The sequence below is a fragment of the Triplophysa rosa genome, linkage group LG15 (genome assembly GCF_024868665.1).
Source record: "Triplophysa rosa linkage group LG15, Trosa_1v2, whole genome shotgun sequence".
Lineage (NCBI taxonomy): Eukaryota > Metazoa > Chordata > Actinopteri > Cypriniformes > Nemacheilidae > Triplophysa > Triplophysa rosa.
In genome coordinates, this window is record NC_079904.1 from 10,065,640 (window position 1) to 10,090,130 (window position 24,491).

The 24,491-nt window shown below is 40.2% G+C and overlaps 1 protein-coding gene across 4 annotated transcripts in view; it reads left to right on the forward strand.

Moving 5' to 3' along the window:
• Nucleotides 1-24,491, forward strand: part of sipa1l1 (signal-induced proliferation-associated 1 like 1) — an 87,890-nt gene that overhangs the window by 42,054 nt on the left and 21,345 nt on the right. For all 4 annotated transcript variants that reach the window (XM_057353032.1, XM_057353034.1, XM_057353035.1 and 1 more), the window contains exons 2-7: nucleotides 13,766-15,493; nucleotides 16,224-16,354; nucleotides 17,239-17,427; nucleotides 18,753-18,927; nucleotides 19,666-19,769; nucleotides 19,866-20,023. In XM_057353032.1, coding sequence (XP_057209015.1) covers nucleotides 14,011-15,493; nucleotides 16,224-16,354; nucleotides 17,239-17,427; nucleotides 18,753-18,927; nucleotides 19,666-19,769; nucleotides 19,866-20,023 — 2,240 coding nt within the window. In that variant the 5' untranslated portion in view covers nucleotides 13,766-14,010. The remainder of the gene's footprint in view (nucleotides 1-13,765; nucleotides 15,494-16,223; nucleotides 16,355-17,238; nucleotides 17,428-18,752; nucleotides 18,928-19,665; nucleotides 19,770-19,865; nucleotides 20,024-24,491) is intronic.

Consider the following 24,491-nt stretch of genomic DNA (forward strand, 5'->3'; position numbering starts at 1 on the left):
CTTCTCTTGTAACAGTTAGTTATCACGGCATACAGTGTACGGTGTTCGTATCTTCAGATGTTATTATAACTATAGTACACCACGCAGTTCTTGAAATAAAGACTTGCGAGTTAATATGGTTGAACACTTACATTAGCGCAACGAGTTTATAGCTAATGTTAGGTAAACAAACAGTAACAACCCCAAAAATAACGGTAACGTTAGCTAAACACAGACATGAGATAACGTCACACAAATTTAATTTTAAGTAAAGACAAAAATAAAGAGTCACACTTACAGGTTGTGATTCGGTGGAGCTTACAGGTCCAAATAAAGTTGGTATTGCAACATCTTTTAAGGAAAGACGTTTAATGTATCCTGCAGTAAAGGCGCCAAGATTGATGAAGCAATCTTCGGTAAAATGACGCGCGCAAAGTAAAACGTTCGGTTTATACTCCTTTGGTGTCGTTTGAAAAATAAATAGTAACCATTTTTTCCTCAGAAGTTCTTCCTTTGGTAGTGAAAATAAGACTGACTTAGTTTCACTACATAGAACACAGCTTCTCTTAGACATGATGCACACGTCACGAACGAGCTAGTACAGTGTTTGGGGAGGAGAGAGTTAAGTTTTCGCAGTCAGTAGGCGGGGATTATTTCTAGTGACGTAGGTACATTGTGGTTAAAGATTCGGACAGGTCATGGCTTGTTCGCGTGATTCAGAGTCGATTACCTTTTTTATAAGCTAATAACTTTGTTATTCGTTCACCTTCGGATTTACAACTTGGCAGATTGCTTACATTCAAACACGGCAAAATTAAACACTTCATGAAATGTATTTTTTATGATCTCGAGGAATGTACTCTTTAATATAAAGGTGTACTTTGGGACATTTTCAAATCGTGCTGAGATAACATGGATGTGTAGAATCATTAAATAACTTAGTAAGTTGAAGTGATAATTCGCCTAAAAATCATTTACTCACCCTCATGTCATTTAAAACCTGTATGATTTTAATTCGTCTACAAAACACGAAATAAGATATTTTGAAGAAAGCTGGTAACAGCACTGGCACATATTCACTTCTATTATATGGACACAAAACCAATGCAAGCTAATGGGTGCCAGTATCTTTTTCAAAGAAAAAAAACTCTGCGAAAGAAAGAAAGTCACACAGGTTTGAAATGACAAGAGGGTGAGTAAATAATGACAGAAGTTTCAGTTTTGGGTGAAGTATCACTTTAAAGCTAATACAAGTATTCAATTTCATTGTAGTTCATGGTGCATTAAGTAATGGTCACAGTTACAATGTTTGATGTATTAGTAAATGTTGAAATTAAGATGAACAAAGATTGCTCATCTTTGCTCATCATAATGCTGTTGTTCATTTTTAGTTCATTTTAGTTTTGTTAACAAATACAACCAAACAAATTGTGCATTATTGTCAAGCCTGTAATTTTTTTTATTGAATTGTTGACAGAATTGCTACTGTTAGCTGTTCAAAAATGGGCACAGATATCAGCCGATGCAGATTAGAAAACAATATCAGATGTATATCGGTCTCTATAGTTATTATGCAGTCAGCAGGTGTTTTTATCAGGAGCAGATTACAGCATGACTTCAGTAGCAGCAGTCTCTTTGCAGTAACAGATGAGTGTGTCGCTCTAGGCCATACGGGTCAAACAGCTGGATTGACATCACAGTAACTCTTGACTTTCTGAGTCACCTCTGCTGTCAGCTGATCTTGCAGAACAAGAGCGCAGAATCTTCACCATTAGGACTCGTGAATCATGTACTCTGTCACGCATCTCGTCTCATTGGAAAAATGTGCAGAGAGAAAAAAATCTGGTGCAGTGAGGATCCGCGCAGCGTGAGCGCTACTCTTGTTTTTCCTCCCCTCTTCTCTGCAGAGCCACAGAAATGCACCAGTCAGAAACTTTGCGTCAGGTGATCGTCAAACAGTGCTGAAAATAAGCAGGTCCGCCTCCCAGAAACGGAAGCAGGACAAAGTTTTGTGTGTGTGGATGGCAGTGACACGCAGGGCCGTACGACAGCCAGTTATGCTCATTGCGAAGCCATTGTTGGATGTAGTGACTCGCTGATAGGCGTCCTCTTCTATATCAACCTGTGCTAGCACAGGGGACGTCCTGATTCAGGCTTATTTTGATGCCATTGGCAGAACCTTCTCACTGGAGCCCAGTTTCACGATCCCAAAGTTTGCGGAGTTGTTTAGAAAGTTGATTTTCAGTTTATTTCAGGTTGTCAGAGCATATTGAAGCATCTCACTCCCACATGTCTTACATAAGCAACGCCATCATCTTTACACCTCAACCAAACGCGCTTACGAACTTTGCCTCTAATTCTGTTTATTTAAGTATGTAGTCGTGCAACCTGTCGAAACACAAGCCCCGCCTCCTTTTCATTAGTCATTCTAAAAGTGATTTGATAGGTGCACAATGAAATGCTGCCCACTGTTTTCTTCCCGTTTCTGTATTTTTTTCTGCGATTCTCCGAAAGGCTGGAATTATATGGTGTGTGGCTGTTTGACAGCCTCTTCTGTTAATTACACCACAGAGTTCTCTTTTATTTTTCCTGCTGTTCGCTCTCTCTCTCTCTTTCTCAGCTATTTTCGTCTGTTCCTCCTACCATCCCTGTGACTGTGTTGCTAGGGACTGGTGGTGAAAATGTGGATGTTTCTCTCGTAGAGGGAGTCAGGGTTTGTTTGGTTGACATACTTGCGTTTGATCGCATGTATGAGGCCTCTGGGGCTGAATGTGATGAAGGCAGCATGATGATGTTTTTTAGGCCATTATCATTTAATAAATGCTTCATGGTTGAGGTGACAGTCTGTTTTTTGTTATATAAGATTGTGTGAATTATACTTTTGTTGTTTTAAACAAACCTTGTGTTTGTATTGGTTGATACAACTTTCCCTGTTTTTGCAAGATTGATGAAAATTTGGTAGAAGACTAAAGGCCATTGCACATTGAGTCCGAAATTTCCGCACATTAAAAAATAAATACGACCACACGTTGTGTCAATCACATTTACACACTGCCTCCGATATTTTCGTCCGTCATAAAAACATTCGTACTGGGTTCGGTTTTCTGCGTTTTTCGCATCCTTAGCAAGCATTTTGAGAGGCGTTTTGACAATTCAGAGACACCGTACAAGCCAGCGCCAAATACGAAAAAACGCATACGAAAATTTCGGACTATATGTGCAAAGACCTTTACTTTTATTCTGCTACTTGCTTGTCTACGTATGTCTGTATTTAGAGATTTACATTCAGGAGCAACACAATTACTTGATGTCATTCTTTTTTTGTGAGAGTTTAAGGCAACATTTATTGTTGTAAATGGCCCACCACTGGGAGGGGCTCTAGTCGGGGACATTTTTTGTATTTTTAACCACATATGCAGAAAATGCCACTTTGTACGAAATGTTCAAAGTGTGGAGGCTATTTTATAGGTAAAACTCCGCCCCCCTTGAAATTCACTCCATGGACTGCACCAATCCCCCCTGTGTTCTCCCCATTTCCGGCCCTGGTTATAGTGACATTAGAATTAAAGTTAATCTTACAAACAAGTAGCGAATACATATAGAAAACTATAAAACTGTCAGACAATTTGTAATGTATTTAAGGGTTCCTTCACTAAAAAATGAAAATCATCATTTCAAATATCTTTCTCTCTGTTCATAAGAACAAAGACATTTATACAGATCTGGAACAACTCGAAGGTGAGTAAATGATGACAGAGTTTTCATTTTTGGGTGAACTATCCCTTTAATGTTTTTGAAGTTTTTATTTTTGAGTGTTCTGCTATGTGAAGAAAATCTTATCAATCTAACTTTTTTGACTGTTTAGAGACCAGTTTCAGCCGAACATTCTCGCAAATCCTCACACAAACATGTTCTGAGGTCTGCTGATATGCGCTTATTTTTATTTCCAGCGGATATGTCCTTGTTTTATTGAATTGCACCGTTTATAGGGCCTTGTGACGGCTTGTGTTTATTTATAGGTGATGGAGCGAGCTGTTTGTAGGTGTACGGGTAAATGTGTGTTTAGGAAATGCCAGTGAGCCTCCAGATTTTTCCCATTTAATATGTTGGTCACTTTTCTGCATACTGTGTTTGATTGAACACTTGTCAGTTATGCGAGAGAGAGAGACAGAGACAGATAGGAAGATGCATTATCTTTTTCGGGCTGTTCTTGGCTGTGGTGTACATCATGTTTCCTGACAGAGCCTGCATCAGTTTTTATAGGTCTTTTGATGTAAAGATCTAATTACATAGGACACTTCAACAGCACATCACTGTTAGGGAGCCGAAAATACTTGATTGGACCAAAAGGAGAACCATCACTCTACCGATAAGAGTTGTCACATTGCCAAAGTTGAAGCTGTTGAGAATGAAGGAAAATTAAAAGTAAAATTTTGTGCCTCTCCATATCAATTTTGATACTATATCACTAATAATAATTAAGTTTAATTTTATATAATTTTTATAACATAGGACTAATCTAAATAATATAAGAGAATATAAGTAGTATTGTTCAACAGTTTTTAGAAAATATTTAATTATTAATTAATTGTAATCATTTAAATCTATTGTAATTAATTAATAATGATTTTTATTGTTTTTTTAATTCAGTCAACATTGGCAATTTAATGTAGATTTGTAGAAGATTTATTGGGCTGCATTGCAATCTGGCATTTTAGCACAAATGTATCTGTTTTCATTCACTTTGACGCGACCAGTGTATGGTACTTTGACATCCCTACAGCTTAATAGCGAATCCACACCAATGCATGAGAAATTTTCCAGTATTGATTTTTTTCAACTAAATTAAGTGTGAATTAAGCTGAATTGCCAACAAAAGACCCAGTGTCTGTATGATCACAGTGTTAGAAAAGATTAGTAGCAAGCTCTGTTTTTCATCATGTCTGTCTGTGTTTATGATTCATGCACCGATGGCTCAATCATGCATCCAGAGGAGAGGAAATCTGCTGTTTTTTTAATCGTAGATGCTTGCATCACAGGTGAAATGACACAGCTATGCCTCATCAGACTCGTCCTTCCTCTTTTTAACTGGATGCTGCTAACCTCCATTGAACTGCTGCAGTTGAATGTCTTCAAAAGCTCTTTGCTGCTTCTACTCTTTGTTTTTTTCAAGGGCAATATGCAGCACAATGACTAAACGCATTACCTGAGAATGTTCTTGAGAAACAATATTTCTCATGTTGGCTTTATTTGATGTTACATCATGAAGAATGCAAGTGAGTAGCGCGACATCTAGCGAAGACTTACATTTTTTCATTTGTTTTGTGCCACTGGAAAAAAGTTAAACAAGGCAACTGTTGTTGTTGTTACTAATAGGCATACGGATTTTTGCATTATTGCAAATTATTGTGTTTAACCGATGCAAAATAGTTTACTATTATCTCCGAAGCCTCAGCTGTGGTGTTGTGAATTGGGTGGGTTGTTCAGATTCATTGTGCAGATCTAAAAAATGTCAAATTTGTTTGCATAATTTCAGCTTTGTAAGCGACTTCAAAATTTCAAGTCACACACTTTTTTTGATTGACACATTAACAACCCAACAAAGCATTACTGTCTCATTCATAGCTCTCTTTGAATATATTATGAGAAAAGAAAACAGATAGACAAACACATAGAGGATGAGGACAGAGAAATGAAAAAGCAAAAAGAAAACATTAAGTGAGTGGGAGACCACGTCAACCTCAGTCTGCTGTGTGTGAGGTTTCTTTTCATTGGATAAACACAGTGTTCTGCTGCTTCTGCAGTTGATGGGCTCAAATTAAGGGGTTTTATCATCAGTCACCAGACACACCAAACCTGTGTCTTTGAGCTGATATTTCTCCCATTCAGTTGTGTGTAAATGCAGGATTATGTTGTTGCTCGTGATGTTTTTCTTTGCCCACACACAGATGAGGCTTTGAATGTCACTCAGAAAGGCAAGAAACCGAGGACTAATGTTTTCTGATTTGGCACTAGAAATTAGCTTCGGTTGTGTTTTGCTAATTCTGGCTTTGTCTTTCAAACTGCAAACGGCATGACAGAAACGCATTCTCACACTTCTCAATTCAGATTTTGAGGTGCACCGCTGGTTGCCATTGAGAGATAGCGTTGGGAAAGAAATGTGATGATTGGCTCTAAAGAATAGACCTTTTTTTTGGAATGTCAGACATGCTTTTATGATGTTTTTTTTTAATGTAGCACAGTGTTCTGGAAATGTCAATGAGTTAAATGGTAAAAGGGATTGCCTTTTTTGTCAGTTCTACCCATTTGCCATGAAAAAATTAGTGTGTAAGTTTAGTGTGACTTCTTCAAGTGATAGTTCACCTAAAAATCTCTCATATTTTGAATTTCTTTCTTCTGCAGAATATAAAAGAGGTTATTTTTTAAAATGTTGGTGCCCAAAACCAATGCATGTCAACGGGTTCTCCGTGGTTCGGTTGCCAACATTCTTCAAAATATCTTCTTTTGTGTTCTGCAGACAAAAGAAAGTCATACAGGTTTAAAATGACAAGAGGGTGAGTAAATGATGACAGAATTTTTGGAAATCTATTTGGAAAACTATCCCAAAGTGAAGTGACCTATAACAAACAATTAAACCATTAATCCCAATTATTTTTATGACATGAACTTGTCGGTTGAATGAAATGTTCATGACAGTCTCAGGGTTAAACATCTTGTTTAAGTGGACGTTTTAATAAATCAAGACGCTGAACTCATTTTCACCCCAGTTTTCTAATTGATGTCTAACAAATGCCACATGGCACCGGAACAATGCAGGGCAGCTTTGACATGAAGTCCACTTGTAAGAGCACAGGAATGAGACTGGATCTCTTTTGTCCACTACCGCAACAACCACATCAGTCAGATTCTCTACAACTTAAATCTCAGCGAGGTTCAGATAACAGTAAAGCACGGCAGGGCAGAAGAATATTAGGTCTCCATTAATACAGACCAATTATTTATGACAGAAGACATGCCTGCCTACCCCGCAGTCTCTTCTCTGAAACGAGGTGAGTCATAAACTGAAGCTTTAATCATATTCTCCTATAAGGCCGCAGCTGTCTGAGGCAGGCGATCGCATGTCTGCAGGACTGTGATGCGTCCGGACCTAGCACCTCCCACCACAGGTGTCGCTGGTGTCACAGGTGTCTCGGCCTGAAGGTGTGACTCTTAAATGGGCAGTGTGATCAGACGCAAGATGCGTGTGACTGGGAGAGAAAAAGTTTTTTTTTTTAGATGGGAAGTCCGTATGGTTGTGGAACAGAGCAGATGAGTCAATTGTGCTGGTGTTGCAGGATAAAGGAATGTGCCCTTTTCAAAAGTCCCCAAATTGTCTGAATTACCCACTTCACTGGAGATTTGTTAAACATGTGCGGAGAACATTGTTCACATAAAAGCGGTTGTCCTTTTTGTTTGAAAACCTACAATTATGTGTATTGTTCTTGAGTCCACTGTACAGTACTATTGTTTTTCTTCCTTGGTGTTGCAAAGTGATGTCGAGAGAATTCAGCCCAGTACCACATTTCCTTCAAACCTCCAGACATTCTGAATTCCTCCTTGAGGCCTGCATTTTTTTGTATGGTTTACAGAAGTCACTTTTTTGGTATTTGAACCTTTGCAGTAACAATAAATGTATATAGAAAAATCTTAAAGGTTTGAAAAAGGTCAAATAATAATGAGTCAAACACAAGAATATGTTTACTCTGAAAACATACTCAACTATTCAGAACTTAAAACTGATCTAAAATGTCAATAAATTGAAGCTAGTAAAACGTCTGCACACAACATCACACAAATAAATGCATGAACACATGAGTGTCTGTGTTGTTGATGGTTAACAGATGTATGGTATCTTTTTTTGTCAATCTTGGCCCCGCCCAGTCTTAATGAGGTAATAAGGAAGCAGGAAGTTCTTCTTAAAGGGATTAGGGATGCTGATTTTGGTTAATTTCCCTAACCGAGAACCGATGCTCGTTATCCGAACATTAACCATTAACTGATAAGAGTTTATTATGAAATTGGAATTAAATAAAAATACATGCTGCGTTTGATTTCGAAGGCTGCTTCCTCCGGAGGTTCGCGGCCGCATACGAATGCTTTGCATGCGACAACTGGAGGACGCAGACTTCGAAATGAGACACATCTACAGTTGACAAGGGTCTGTGACACGTTAAAAATACAAACATTTTTTTCAGAGATTTATTTTAACATGCAAATAGCAGCATAATGAATAGATCAACAACAGCACCTGCATTTTCACAAACCTGCAGCAAAAACCTGCAGCAAAAGTGAAAATAATATAAATCAAAGCATAAAATAAACAGTCAAGAAAAAACTTAAATAATTAACAAATTGACAAAACGAAAACAGAAGAACCGACAAAGTTTTTTCATCAAACAAAAATAGCAGGCCTACCTCAATCCAAAGCTTGGCTAGTTTTTATTTAATAAAGTAACATGTTTACGTGTGGTGGGGACAGTCTGGAGCCTGTTGACAGTTAGACCCGTGGCAGAAAACACCCTTTCAGATGGCACCGATGTCTCGGGAATGAAGAGATAACGCCCCAGAAGGCGCGTTTCATTTGCTTTCCACCAGCCAGGATTAATATCCGAAGAGGGCACTTAGCCGTATTTTAGCTAAACAGATATAATTTGATCTTCTATACCCGCGCAAAATACAAACACATTCATATTTTTACGTCATGTCTAAATGAAGGCAGGGAAACCACTGGTCGCGCCGTTTTCTCCTCCTTTCCAAAGCGCACGGGAGGCTGTCGATGCCAAGTATCCATGAGATAAGTTTATGTAGAGGGTAAATTGATTGCTAGCACCAAAGCTTCATTTCGCTGCGGTGTAGACACGCCAGGAAGACAGAGACTGTCACAGCGCGTTGTGAGCGCGATTGTCGCACGTCTACATTTAAAACAACGAACTTGAGTTTGAGCAAGGCTGCCAGTGACGCACTCAGTTTGGAGGAGAAATGTGGCCTCAACAATCAAATGAATTACACTTCGTCACTTCGCCAGTTTCGTCAAGTGGTTTGCTTGATCGGATTTTAATCTGTCTCGGAAAGTTTCGGAGGGCATTTACACCTGGTCGCACGCGTCTGCACGCACGGGCTATAGCATACTTTTCTTTCACCATACAGAAAACTAAAAAACATAAAAACTTATTATTAAATTATTATTATTATTATTAAAAATGTATTATTAATATTATTTAACTTAAAAAAATAAACATACCTTTTAAATCATTTAACTGATAGGATTAATCTGTAAAACATTTTACTATCGGTTAACGGTTAAAGGGTCAAAATGAACATCCCTAAAAGAGAAAGTTCACCCAAAAATGAAATTTCTCTCCTCATTTAATCACCCTTATGTTGTTTCAGTTCTGTATAAATTTCTTTGTACCGTTGAACACAAAAGAAGTTATTTAGATAAATGTAGGAAACAAAACCTTTCTGGGGCACCTTTGACTACCATAATAGTTTCATTTCCTACTGTGGAAGTCAATGGTGCCCCAGAACTGTTCGGTTCAGTGGAACAATAAAATGCATACCAGTTTGAAACGACTTCAGGCTAAATGATGAGAGAGAGTTCATTTTTGGCTAAACTATCCCTTGAAGAACTAATGATATACAAGTAGAATGATGGAAGTATTTTTTATTCTGTATTGTTTTTTAGTGGAGCTGAAGGATCCCAGTGTGCCTGAAACAAGCCTCTGAAGTTTCTTTTTACAATATCTTTGATCATTTTAAGCCAGACTTAAACCATTTATTCAGCACAGATTGTTTTATGAATCTGTCATGGTGTAATCCAGGCTTTGCAAAGAGGCTTTTATTAAAGGATGGGGAGTTAAAAACAACATGGACCAGACAGCAAAATCGCTGAAAAATGTTGGTTCTCATTTTATATGCGAGGTGGGTTTTTCTTAAAGGCACAGCACCCAAAACAGACAACTAAATTCAGATATGAAAGCGTTTATTCATTGTTACCCTGTCTGTGAAATCCAGACCAAGTTATGAGATTAGAAACATCAAAGTTTGATTTCAAGCATTCATTTTACTATGATTTAAATCTTTGAAGTGGTTTTAGTCCGTCAGCATGAAAGATATTAAGATTATATTTTCACAGAGTGTTCTTTACATTATGTAGGATGATTTTATGTTGAAAACAGAAAATCACAAAAAATGACTTTCGTTGGGTTTTCACAGGCAGGGTCACATTTCCGCCTGCTGTGCAGCGCATGAAAAATGTTTTCATTCAAGTGTTAGCTTGCAGTCATTGACTAGATGTTTACACTGATAAACCTGATTCAATTGATCAAGTGCGAACCAATTAGTGTGGTAGTTAAAGCTCAAGTGTTAGTTCAGGCTTAGATTAAGAGGTTTCCCTTAAGAGTCCTTCACGATGAGAGGGAATTTGTGATTTGGGAATGCGAATTACGACAGCGTCCCATGCTGCGTAGCATATTTGAACTGTAGAAAGCCCCTGCGCTATATCAGGCCGCATTTTGTCACACATTTGTTCCCAGAGCAGATGTGCTCATTGCTGCGTTAGTCATATTTGCCTTGCTCATTGTCTCCCTCACAGGTACCTCTCTCATTAGCTTACACAAGGTCTGTCAGCCCGTGTTATTCCCATCTGTCAGGCTGTAAATTGTAATTTGGCAGCTGTGTATGACTAAGCCACAGAATTGCTCCTGGCCTTGCAGAAGCACCTGCGTTGTAACCTCCCAAAATTATTACATCACCGTTCATGTGAGGTAAACTCTCTCTAAGAAAAAAAATATAGCAATGACCTCATCTATGCTTAGCCAAATGAGACGGGTGTGGGTGGGTGTGTGTGTTGGGGTTAGTGTGTCGACACACCCACTTCTCCGCACACCCCTTCCAGCCATCGGGAGGTCAGGGAGTCGCCGACTGGAAGATTATCTCATATTTTCATCACTGCACATACTCTGTCTATCGCTGCGAATGTGATTCATAAACTCAAATGTCAACTGATTCAGAAGGATTTGTCTATTGTACAAACTGACACCATATTTGGGAAAGGATATCATTAGCGTATAAGCATGCTTAGTCTTACTTTTTTGTATTCAAGGTCTGTTTTTTCCTGACCATTAATATTTTCTAATGTATACATTATTAAGTAACTAATGTGTAAGTTGTGAAGCACCGATGTGGTAAATTATATAGTGTAGGTGTTGGTGTGTGTGTGTTCTCATTAAGGTTAACCCAGCAGTACAGCCGTTCTGCAGCACAACACTCGACAGACGGTTGCCAGGAAACCAAGGAAACTGACATTTCAGAGCTTCTCCCGTCATGTGGGAACAATACGCATCTGTAGCGCATAATAATGTGGCGCTGCACGGTGAGCTACCCACAGTGTTCGCATTTCACCTGTGTGGCCTTCAAAGCAGGGCTTGTATACTGGTGAGCTTGTTGACTGGGATTTGAAACAAAAAAGAAATGGGAGATTGACTGTAATTTGTAGCGATCAAGTCACAGGAAGATTTTTCTTATCAGAATTGGCGATTTGAAACAACATACCAATAGACCTTTCCTGTCCGAGCATGCTACGCAAGTCCTAGTCCAGACTGGACTATTGCAATGCACCAAACCTCTACAGATGATCCAGAATGCAGCAGCAAGAGTGGTCTTCAATGAACCGAAGAGAGGACACGTCACTCCTCTCTTCATTGAGTTACATTGGCTCCCTATAGTCGCTCGCATCAAATTCAAGACTCTGCTCCTGGCCTACAAGACCACCACTGGTTTGGCACCCCCATATCTTCACTCTTTAATTCAGATTTATGTACCCGCCTGATCCTTACGCTCTGCAAACGAATGACGTCTTGTAGTGCCATCCCAAAAAAGGAAAAAATCGCTCTCACGTACCTTCTCTGGATCGGTTCCACATTTGTGGAATGATCTGCCTGCTGCTACAAGATCAGCTGATTCTGTGGCCATCTTTAAGAATCGCCTGAAAACACATCTCTTCCGTCAGCACCTGACCAATCAGTTCTGACTTCTATCTCTTTTCTACTCTTTCGATCCTTAAAAAAAACCTTTGTTTTGTATACTGTGGTAGGCTATAAGAGACCAGTTTTACTGCGCTTGTGCTTTTTGTTGTCCTTATGTTGTTACAATTGCTTCCATAGTTTTCCTCATTTGTAAATCGCTTTGGATTAAAGCATCTGCTAAATGTAAATGTACATACAGTAATGGCTAAAAGTGATGTCCAACTCTGGCTCAATTCGCATTTTATTAAAATATTTTATTAAAGATGTATTAGATGCTTTGTATTCATGTTGCATGTTGTAGTTGGAGTATAAACTGAGGAGGATGGGCAAAAAAGTCTTCAAAACATATTAACAACATTGTAGTCAATGTATTCATTAGTTCTAGTAAGCTTTCTGTTTTTATGCAGTTTATGTATATTCAGATAAATCCTATCCCCCTGATATGCTGCAATATGCTTTTGCCAAATTATTTTGTCCAACAAATACCTTAACAGTTTAGTGTTTTGTTCATTTTGAATCATACATTTCATTTTTAATGGTTTAATCTAACCTAATGAAACATTAAATGCAAATATTAAATTTAACACTTGGACATCACTTTAGGCCACTACTGTATGACAGTAACCATTATGAAATGAACGTTAAGGAGAGTTTTAATTGTTTATGTATTTGGCAAAAGCTTTTATCTAAAGCAATTTACAGTTCATTCAAGCTATACATTGTATCACTGTGTGAACCCACAGCCTTTGCGTTCTACGAGCTACAGGAATATATTATTCATATGAGCAATGAAATGAACAATAGGAGGGAGGACAGTGGAGCTCATTGATAACATGTATTTAGATGTAGTGTTAACAGTATTTCACTTCTCATCATGTGAAGTTGTTGGATGACTTCTGGTCATCTTTGCTGACTGCTCTATAACGTCTTTATCAAATACATCCCACTGATATCTGGTCAGTTGGTTAATCTCTGCCGTGTTTTGCCTCCATGCCATTGGTGGCATTGATTTATTCACGTGGTGTAATATGCCCTTTGGCACTGCAGAGTCTATGAAACTCTGTTGCATTTACGGACATGCCACATACTGGACTCTTGATTGAAACTGGTGATGGTGTCCATAATTGAGTCCTTTTATTGATCAAATGTATGTAAACAGTGTTACATCCATAGAGAGAATAAAGTACTTAAATAAAGAACGAATAAAGCTATTGAAATAACATACTGTATCGAACATTTGAAATAATATCCTCTTTAGATGCACTTTTGAGAAATGTTTCGAGAAGAAAAATCAGGTAAAATAAAAATCTGTGTATATAAAGTTTTCTCCTCCTTTAGGCACCAAGTTAATGTGAATTTTCTTCTTCAGGTTGAATGAGTGTGAATTCCTTCGGGACTATTTTTAATGGAAACATTTTTGTGTTTTTAGGTACTTGTTGGTTGTAAAACAAGTAAAACATGTTACTCATGTAGCTTGTATGAGTTTGACAAAAACGAAAGATAAAGTCTCTTGTTCCATTTGTGTTAGTCTTGGGTGTGCTGCTTGTAGTTGTTGGCATCCGAAAGGACTTTCCTTGTACAGTGGTCTCAGATTTATGTGTGGTTTTTATCTCTTTTTATTTGTTTTTGATATTTCTAATTTGTCATCATTCATTGTTTTGTTTTTCTGTTTTAAACATCAAGACATTATGCTCATACGTTCCTCCACTTTTCTGTTTCAGATCCACATCTACATGAAGTGAAAAGGAGAAGAGGAAAATCTCATCACAAAAATGGTCACCACACATGCATGATTCAGCCGAAGAGACGCAGCATCAAGCCTCAAGTTCTCTTTTATATCCCACCATTGTTTGTGCTCCATTCTCCGGCCTCTCCATCTGAGTGGCTGCCCATGTTCCCTAAGCTTTATTGTTTCAGCTTCACTGCGGGCATGCTCCAGTGCTGAGCTCCGCCGCATAACCGTACCATGACGAGTCTCAAGCGTTCCCAGACCGAGCGCTCTGTGGGCGGCTCTGTTCCCGCCACAGATGAGTTCTACACCCGCCGTCTGCGCTTGCCCAACGGAGGTGCTCCGCCCCCTCGCAGCGAGAGCACGCACTTGTCCGGCACACCCGGCGTTCCCAAAATGGGCGTTCGAGCACGTGTTGCTGACTGGCCACCTAGGAAAGATGGCGGAGGGGGAGGAAGTGCCGGAAATGGAGGGGGTGTGTGGCACATCACTGTGGAGACGGATTCCCCTTCAACCACCACAGGAAGTGCCCAAAGCAACTTGTCAACAAAGCTTGGTCACCTGATCAGCCCTCAGGACTCATCCATGCTACGTAACATTCACAACACGCTCAAGCACAAGATGCAGAGCAAAGGTAAAGACAACCGCTTCCTCTCTCCAGACGGTTATCTCGGTTCGCCCCGCAAGGGCATGCGTCGCATTCGACAGCGTAGCAACAGTGACATCACCATAAGCGAACTAGACGGCGATGGCAGCGAGGGTTGGTCTTTCTCAGGCTGGACACCTATGCATAGAGAATACGGCAGTACCTCGTCCATCGACAAGCACGGCGTGTCTGGCGAGAGCTTCTTCGACATGCTTAAAGGCTACCAGACGGATGCTCCCGACCAGCGTAGCCCGGCTCCTGAAAAGTTGAGCGAGTTGCTGACGGTTGCTCATAAACAAACCGCCCTTGATTTGCCCGATGGACCTCTGGGTCCTCCGCGTGGCAGTCCTGCCAGTCGCCTGAAAGAACGAGAAAAGCACATGAAGCGCCGTTCAAAATCAGAGACCGGAGGAGAGTCCATCTTCCGCAAGCTGCGTAGCGTCAAAGCCGAAGGCGATTCCTCTCGCGCCGGTTCTGACGCAGAGGACGGAAAGTCCGACGACGCGGGTCCACCTCCCAAACCGTGGGTCTGCCAGAAGGGTTTTGCTCACTTTGACATCCAGAGCATTCTGTTTGACCTGAACGAGGCCGTGCAGAGTCGGCAAAACGCTGTCAAGAGGAAGAACACCACCACGGGTGCCTCCGCTGCAGCTGCAGCCTCGGCTTCTAACACCTCGTCTCTTTCCTCCAACCAGAGCGGGGCGTACGGGTCCCCTTGCGGCAGCCAGGAAGAGCTCAACATCAAGGACGGGCCATCTCTCGATTCGGGTGACGACAAGAGCAACGATCTGGTCCTCAGCTGCCCGTGTTTCCGGAACGAAATCGGGGGTGAGGGAGAGAGAAACATCAGCCCTTCGAAGCAGGGCAGTATCGGGAGCGGCGCCTCCAGCTCTTCCAGAGATGAAGATGGATCTCCTGAAAGAGCTCCTGACACACATTTTAGCAACGCAGGGGTAGCTGTCCTTGAAGCACCAAAGGATGGCAAGAGTCTCCATCATGATCGTGGAAAGAGCAACATCGTTGAACACGTGGACTTGGGTGCTTATTATTACAGAAAGTACTTTTACTTGAGAGGTGAGTGCTTTTGCTTTTTGAGGTAATTCTACTCTTGATGTTTCAGGAAGGTTTCCTCAGTGGGGATATTAATGGATATTTTGCATTACCTGAAACAAACATCAATAGGTTTATAGAGATTTTGTTGATAATTGGCTGATTTGTATGGCGTGTTTTGTGCCAAAATGTGAATTGTTCCATTTTACATGCCCTCATGTTGTTCCAAGGCATATTATTTTCGTTGTTTAGTGAAATACAAAATGAGAAATTCTGAGAACTGTACTGTTCCCACTTTTTAACGTGATAATGTATTGTTATGGTGTTTTGTGTCCTTTTGAAGATTAAAAGCTTTAAACTCCAAAAAAGTGTTTTCAACTCAGAATTTCTTCTTTTGTGTTCCTGGGAGATCATATAGACCACTTTGCAAAATGTAAACACTGGTCCAGCAGCACTTCTGGTTTCATTTTTTTATTTTACATATGTAAATAACTCTTAAAGACATTCGTTTAACATGTTGATTCAGTAAATTTTCTATTGGTTGTTTTCTGTTCATATATTTGTAAAAGTTCTTCTAGACCAGTGTTGAAACAGCATTTTTTCAAAGTGGTATATATAAATTATAAGTATTATATAAGCAAATCTTAGTCATATATTTTATTGTAGATTTTGAATGACATAAATGTGTGTTAATGACAACGAATTTTAATTTTTGTCTGAACCTTCCCTCTAACCTTTAAATAAAAATCCTCAGAGCACTGGAACTACTTGGGTGTTGATGAAACACTGGGACCAGTTGCCGTGAGCATCCGTCGAGAGAAACTGGAGGACCACAAAGAACACGGCCCGCAATACAATTACCGAATCATCTTCAGAACCAGCGAGGTAAGCTCATCCACGCCAAATATCATTTTCATATTGCCAGCCTCTCAACGCAAAGTGCATCCTCGTGAGCAGTCAGTGGTGAGCGAGATCCAGGTCTGACGCCCACTGCCGTCTTATATAACATGTTCAGAAGCATAGCGAGTTCTTCTAGTGAGAACACAGGGCCCAGGCTGGCTCATCATCACTATACTTCTTCATAATCGCACACAGCTTTTGACAGCGGCTTTAAATGGATGGATGCTGTCTAGATCTCTCTAATTAAAGCAGAAAAAGCTCTCAAATGTGACCTCAGTCTAATTTATAGAAGCTACTTGTGATTCACATGTATTCCGATGGGCTTTAATAGCTTTGCGACTGAGGTGACGCACATCCCAACGCGGCGGGCTTTACACTGCTATTTCTAGATGGGCAGGTGTGCAGACGTGGATTGCCTTTGTAGAAAACTTCTCTTCCTGTTATTACAGCACACAAGTGCTGATTTTCACTGAAGGTCTGATATAATTACTTATTACATGAAATACTGAAGTCTGATTGGTCAGACTCGTGACATCAGGGTATTGAGGGCTCTTCTGAGCTGTTATACCAGTGCTACTTGAATGTCACGCTCAATAAAATATGAACTAAAAGTATTGAATCTCGATCAATATTTTGTTTCCGGATGCTTGTGTGACAAATAGTCACATAATAATAGAATAAGATTCAGACAACTGATCGTTATCATGATATAAATGTTTAATTTACGATAACAACCGGCTTTATGTAACACAGCCACCTATTACGTTACACTTGTAATATAGAGGATGTGTTCGAAAACAGCTTTGAAATCTGAATCTGAATATTACAAGTGCTTCTCTCTTTCATGTCTTTCATCTTTCTGCCCATAGTTAACAACCTTACGTGGATCTATCTTGGAGGACGCTGTGCCTTCCACCTCTAAGCATGGTTTAGCCCGAGGCCTGCCCCTTAAGGAGGTGCTGGAATATCTTGTACATGAGCTCAATGCCCACTGCCTCCGACTTGCCCTCAACACACCCAAGGTCACAGAGCAGCTGATGAAACTGGATGAGCAGGGGGTATTGTGGTGTTATATTCTTTACCATTCACCACAGTTTTTTATTTATTCCATTACACAGTTAAATTTCATTTATTAAATGTATTACGTGATATGCTGAGTAACTATATCATATCATGTATCGTATCACAATCACATTCATTTTTTCTGAGAAAAGGCCCTGAATGCAGATATTTTTTAGAAAAACATTTTAGAAAAGTGGCTTTCATTTCTAAATACATTTTTTATTTTGAACATAAGTTACCACTAGCCTACATTCCGAAGTTTACATAGAAGGGTTGCTAAAGCTTTAAAGTGCGTGGTTTCTGACAATCTCATATTAATCTTGAGTACCTATAGAGTAGTATTGCATACTTCGTATCTTCGAAGAGTATTTAGTTTGATCACATTTATAAAAACTAGATACAGCTGTACGATTATTTCCGAAAGCATACGGCGTGTGTGCGGGGGAAGGGGTAGGCTGAACTAAAGCTTGTGCGCACCTATTGCCAACAAAACACAGACATCAGTTTCACTCACCGCATGCGGTTCATGTCCGGCATCTTTTAGCGCTGGGATGGCTCCATATATCAGTTTCAAACGATCTCCAAATCCAGCGTTATATCACCATTTATATAACATTCATCTCCCAAATGCAGTGAACAAACAAACACCTGAACTTCGCGAGCGTATGCTCTCTCTCTCTCTCTCCTGCACACAAGTGAAAGTGACGTCTGCGCATGCTCCTTCTCCTGTTCTCCTTGCTGCCACGTGGGCGTGCCGCATGCTTTTCCGGGAGAATTGTCCAATAAGGGACTAAGAAAAATTGTTACGAAACAGTTTTATATGTTCGGAATTTTTTTTTTCCGAAACCTGTACGATCGCTGGGGGAGTGTATCGAGCACAGAAATACTAAGTAATACGCCCAACTCGTTTTTTGACAAGTTGACCATGTTAAGCATGAGAAGACAGCACGTTTAACATTGTAAAGAAGCCAGAATGCATGACACACCGTTGCACCACCCCTTTAAATAAAAAAAAATCATTTTACATTTCTCAGTTTTCTTTGTGTTGAAGTCAAATGATGTCATACTGACAGTCTGACATTAACGCAAAAATGTATCTGACAGCTCAAATTATAAATCATTATTATAAGCTTACAGTTGCAAATCGACGGAAAGAAAAGAGACAGTTTTGAACATTGGTTTCTTTAAGTACTAACTGTTTTTTGTTAATTTGTAACCAAAAAAGTTACACATTTAGCTATAACAATAGTAAACGTATCCTCCTGTTAGTCTTGTTGTTTGTTTGTTTGTTAATGGTCTTTCTCTGCTCTCTGTTGTGCAGCTCAGTTTCCAGCTGAAGGTTGGAGTGATGTACTGTCAGGTGGGACAGAGCAGCGAGGAGGAGATGTACAATAATGAAGCAGCAGGTCCCGTCCTAGAAGAGTTCCTGCAGTTGCTGGGGGAACGGGTGCGCCTTAAGGGCTTCTCCAAATACCGTGCCCAGCTGGACACTAAAAGTGAGTCTTAACCTCATAATGTAGGTTTATTTAACTGCCAGTGAGGCCTGACAGAGGCATGGTGTGATTACAACCACGCTGTTAAAGAGACCAAACGCATAATCAATCTGAGCTAATGTCAATCTAAAACTATAGAGCTAGGTAATAAAATCCAACAGGATTGCCGTCCAAAAACCCTACGGCTTGTGTCCATCCACTGTCAACAGTTTACTGATGTGATTGAAATAAGAGTGGATCCAAACACCAGCAGTCATCTCGTGGTATAACTGTTTGATTTGGTTGGAACCTCCAGACCCAGTCATGCATGCGGTGCCTGGCACCCGCCCTTCACCTCCTCCATGCGACCAGGACGAATATTGTCTGTGATCACAAGCATGCCTCTAATTCCATTTATCAGTCTTGACATCCTTGCCCTCCCTCCAACGCTAATGCGGCCAAGTCGGGGTGGAAAGCTTTGATCTCAGCTTTACAGATTTGGACACGGTTTTGGAGTCAGGTGGAGTAGAGATCAGAAAAAGAGGTCTTTAAAGGAGTTTATAGTTTATCTGTTTATGGACTGGAGCGGTTCAAAAGCAGGATGCTGCGATTGTCAAATTGATCCTTTAAGACACAAAGAGAGGTTCAATCAAGGTTTTGTTCCCTTCAGACGTAAAGAAATGTTTTTTGACAAACGACAGACAGGTGGTCACATAAAAGGTTTATAAGTATCACAATGTGAACGTGAGCTTTTTCTTGCAGCCGACTCTACTGGAACACACTCTTTGTATACAACTTTTAAAGACTATGAGATCATGTTCCACGTGTCTACAATGCTGCCCTACACGCCCAATAACAAACAGCAGGTAAGCCGTCAAAAGACAAACTTGATACTTCAAATAATTCTTCCTGTCTTTACAAACCCATTATGACTACTAACCTGTGATGTTTGTGCTTCAAAGCTACTGAGAAAGAGACACATCGGAAATGATATCGTCACAATCGTGTTTCAAGAGCCGGGAGCGAAACCCTTCAGTCCCAAGAACATCCGCTCACACTTTCAGCACGTCTTTGTGATTGTTCGAGCACACAGCCCGTGTTCGGAAAACGCATGCTACAGGTGAGAGTGGTTTGGACTGTGTGCTACTAAGTACAGATAGGGATGAGTACCCCAGTGCCCAAACGTGTGGGAGTTGATACAAAGACGGATCAGAATACAGATTAGTTGCGTTAGTTGTTGTACAGGTTCCGAATGTTCCAAAAGGAACATTATTTGTAGTTTTGTGATTTGTTATGGTGTAAATGACATATAGGGTATACCTGGGCGTACAATAAGTACATGTACAGAATAGGACTGTCACGATATCAGGTTTTTACTACACGGTTATCATGCCCAATGAATTAACAAAATCGATATTATCACAATAACTATTGCCATTTTTACAAAATAAACGATACTATCGGTCAAATTCATCTTTAATTTAGTTAATTTTGTGTTTTCTCTTTTTTTGGCCAATGAATAACACCGTGTCTACATCGGATGCGGCGCGATGCGACAAGAGACAATGGAACACATTAGAACCCATTAAGATTTAACATTTTGTCCACACCGGACGTGGCGTGGTGAGGCGCAACAATCCCATTAGAACAAGCCGTGCGTCGCGCCACGTCCGGTATAGACACGGTGTTACACTCAAAATATGATTGGAGGGAGAGAGAGCCTGTAACCACTGTAGCTCTAAACAAAAGTTTAAACAAGTGCTGAATTATTTACGATATTATAATATGTGTTAAATTAACACTGTATCCATAATCATGTTTTTAATATCACAGTTATTGACAATATTGTGACACCCCTAATACACAAACTACATACATATGCATAGATTTTAAAATGAGCCATTGAGTGGAACAGAACTCAGGGTGCTGATAAAAATCAAAAGTTTTTAACTATCTAAGTGACGTCTTCACTGTGGAAGCTGTGCTTTCTAAAGCATTCTGCCTTGTTCTGAAATAACCCTCGCTGCTTTCTTTCACGCTGCGGCTTCTGTGAAGAAATGCCTTTTCATTCTGTGTTGTTAGGGCCTTTTTTAGGAGTGGCAAAGACAAGACACATTGTGGACAGCACACATTATTTCTGATCCACGTAGTTTGTAAGAGGAATAACTAGAACGACAGCCATGAACTATAAAAAAAAATGGTTCACAGTTCCACCTCGTGGTTGCTTGATCTGCTCTGGCCGCACAGTGCATTACCCAAGAGAACACTGCTCTTAACCACTTTAAATGAGCTGGACCCGTTTCATTTCCCATCTGCGTGCTGTAGGCTGTTTATCAGTTGGATTTGTGATGGTTGTATCGCTTGTGGTCCGATAGCTGTAGTGAGTCATACAAAAGAAAAGAACCACTGTTGGTTGCTTTATTGAGATATAAAACAAAATTGCTATCACTTTGTGACTTACTCCCTCACTCTTTCTCTCGCAGTGCTTGCTCGCTCCCTCTCTCATTCTCTGTTTTGCCTCCGTGAAACTAATAAGGGTTTTAATTGCTGATGGGCCTCTTACTATGTCTTCTCAATTACACCCAGTAGGGAACATCATCACTGTTCAGAAAGTACAGAAGTTACAAAAGCCACCCTGAACGAAGCACTGTACAATAATATGCCGAACAGAACGCAACACAATTGGAAACGGGGGGCTGTCCTCTCCTTAGAGGGCCTTGAGGGAGCCTGCCGCTGCACTCGGCAACCTCGCTCCTCCCACCCCGATAGAATCCCTCTCATACGCCCCTTCAACCACACGATTGAATTTGACTGTTTTAAACCGTTACGCAGTTGTGACTGCTGCAATAATTCATTCGGACTGTTTACACAAGATATTGAAATTATAGTCAGAAGGTGGATCGGGTGGGTCCAGTGGGTGGAGGGTTTTCATTTGCGTCTGTGTATCGTGGCTGTTTGTTCAAGTAAAAGTGAAGTGCAGGTTTGCAGGGTGATTAAAGGTGTTTATGGAGAGAGTTAATGATTCACTTGCTCTCCTGTTGTTTTATTGGCTGCTGGTAGGTGCTGTAGTGGCTTAGAGTGTTCAAAGGTACCATTTATTTTGGCTAACAACCTCACAGCCACCAGTAAAGTGTGTTGGTACATATTAATAGTAATTGCAATATTTAGAGCTTGTTAAAGTATCACACTGTGTTTCCTGCACTGCTATTAGTACTACAGAGATGACGTATTTTTGTATGCAAACCCCGGAAGCGAGTTAGCATTTTTGCACTTCCGGTTCCATAGTCTATGGGTTTTTGGAATGGATTTTTGCCTCAAGTAAGGTCTTCGGTTAACAAAACCGCTAAATATTTTCTCGTTTTAGTCTATGACATAAAACCAACCTATAACCAGCTTGTGAATTTTTTAAACCTTTTATTCGGTCTTAAAAATGTCTGTTGCTAACAAGTTGCTGGAGGCGACTACTTCCTTTGGCGGGGACGTTAGATGTCATCGCGCATATAAATCTCACAAATAATGCAACATGGGCACAAATCATTGTCGGGGATTCATTCACAGAGTAATTACTTACCAGAGAATACGTTTTTAATAAAGTTTGAAAAAGTTGGTGGTTTGGTGGTGGTGACGTTGATATCGAGCGACCATAGTGTGGTCTGTTTATAGCCTTGTGTTAGCTTTTTACTCCTGCCGATTGTATTTAGGCTTCAAAAATGGCAAATATTGTGTTAATCTGTAAAGATTATCTTGAAAGACAAAACGTGTAAACATCATGAACATTTGTTAATCACATTGCGATCTTTCAAAAGTCTATGAGAAAAACGCATAGGCTTTCGGTCGAGGAAACCAGCGCGGTGCTAACTTCCGGGTTGGCCTACAAAAATACGTCATCTCTGAGGTACTCTATTTGTCTGCTGGAATTGTTGTTTATATTTTATTTGCTTGTAAATTAAATAAGTAGCCCCAGAATGAAAGAATATGGGGGCGTTTGCCTTTTTTAAACGGATTTTAGAGGGTAGCACACTTGGTAGCTGACAGCATTATCAAATTAGTCGACATATTGAATGAATCAACACGCGAGGGGAAAGGGATTTAAAGCATTTAATGAATGACAGGCTCTCCGAATCTGCGGAAATCCACAAAGTTTTGAAAGCACAGATTTTTGTGGGCCCTAAAGGAAGAAAAAAGACTGTTCTGCCAAATATACAATACTTGGACAATAAACTGTTAACTGTCTTCATTATCTGAATGCAATGCATTTCGTTGTAGCGCCTTTTAACTGTATAGCCCTACAAACAAGTTAGCAATCGTGAGAACACCTGTGTATACTGTATGTGAGTGGGTCAGGGTGTTATTTGCTTGCGTGGAGGTTCTTATGGTTGCTTGCAGTGGGCAGCGGATGCTGCTCCATCAGCCCACACGCTGTATATTTATACTTCGCATATAATCCAGTTTGCCCCCGAGGGGGTCGGGCCATGACAATAAAATCAAGCCGCTCGCTGTTAGTCACCGAATCACTCGTTGCCCAGAAGTGGATTATGTTTGGATGGAATGTGCACTTGTGTTATTCTGGCCTTTTGAAAAAGGTTGATGACGGTTATTCTGTGCTCTCAGTATAGAGTTGAATTGTTGTGTGGCAATGGTACAGCACCAGTCATTGTGAGAGTTTGAACTGATTTTGTGCTTACGCAAAAGAGAACGCAGCACAATAGAAAGAACGAAATAATGAAGGTGAAGACTGTACTTAAAAGGTAACTCATCCATAAATAAAAAATCTTTCTCATGTCATTCTAAACTTGTATGACTCAAAAGATGTTTTAAAGAACGTTGGTAACCAAACAACATTGGCCCCCATTGACTTTCATTGTATGGACAAATAAACCAGTGATACATTTATCAAAATATCTTCTTTTGTGTTCCACAGCAGAAAAAACATAGAGGTTTTGAAAAATGTAATGTACATGCATTATATTGTATACTATAATTGTATAATTAAATCCCAACAGTATAGAACCTTTCGAGCCGACGTCACGATTACGGCCTTAGCTGGAGGCAAAACAAGGGGAAAACTAGAGGCGGCCAATACAAATCGCCACAGATTCGGCTACATAAGGTGTTTAAAATATCACCTTGCTGGGTTTTTGTCGTCGCTGTTTCTACAGTATTCATAAGTGTATAAGTAGAAACCCGGGAGAGGGAACAGTGAGAAGGCTCATGTTATGTGTCAGGTGTGTGTTCATGCCGCATTTGTTAACGTTTGCCACTGTTAGTAGATATAGGCATCTAAAGATGTAACGTTATTCTCTCTCAGTTTGTCTTGACTATACGCGCTTGGCTTCTTTCTCTTTGTGTTACGTGTGCATTTCAGACCACTTAACTGGAGGTAACGTAATCCTGACAGTTCGTCCATCCATTGAGTGAGCTTGCACAGGTTGGGCAATCTGGTTCCTTCCGTTAAAGTTTACTTTTTCAACAACAGTCACAGTTCCGGGCTGTGACTGACCTTGCATATTCAAATTCAATCGGATTCTCTCCAGTCACTGTCAAAAAACAAGCTCGCTAGCATTAGTAAATCTTAGGGAATCGTTCTG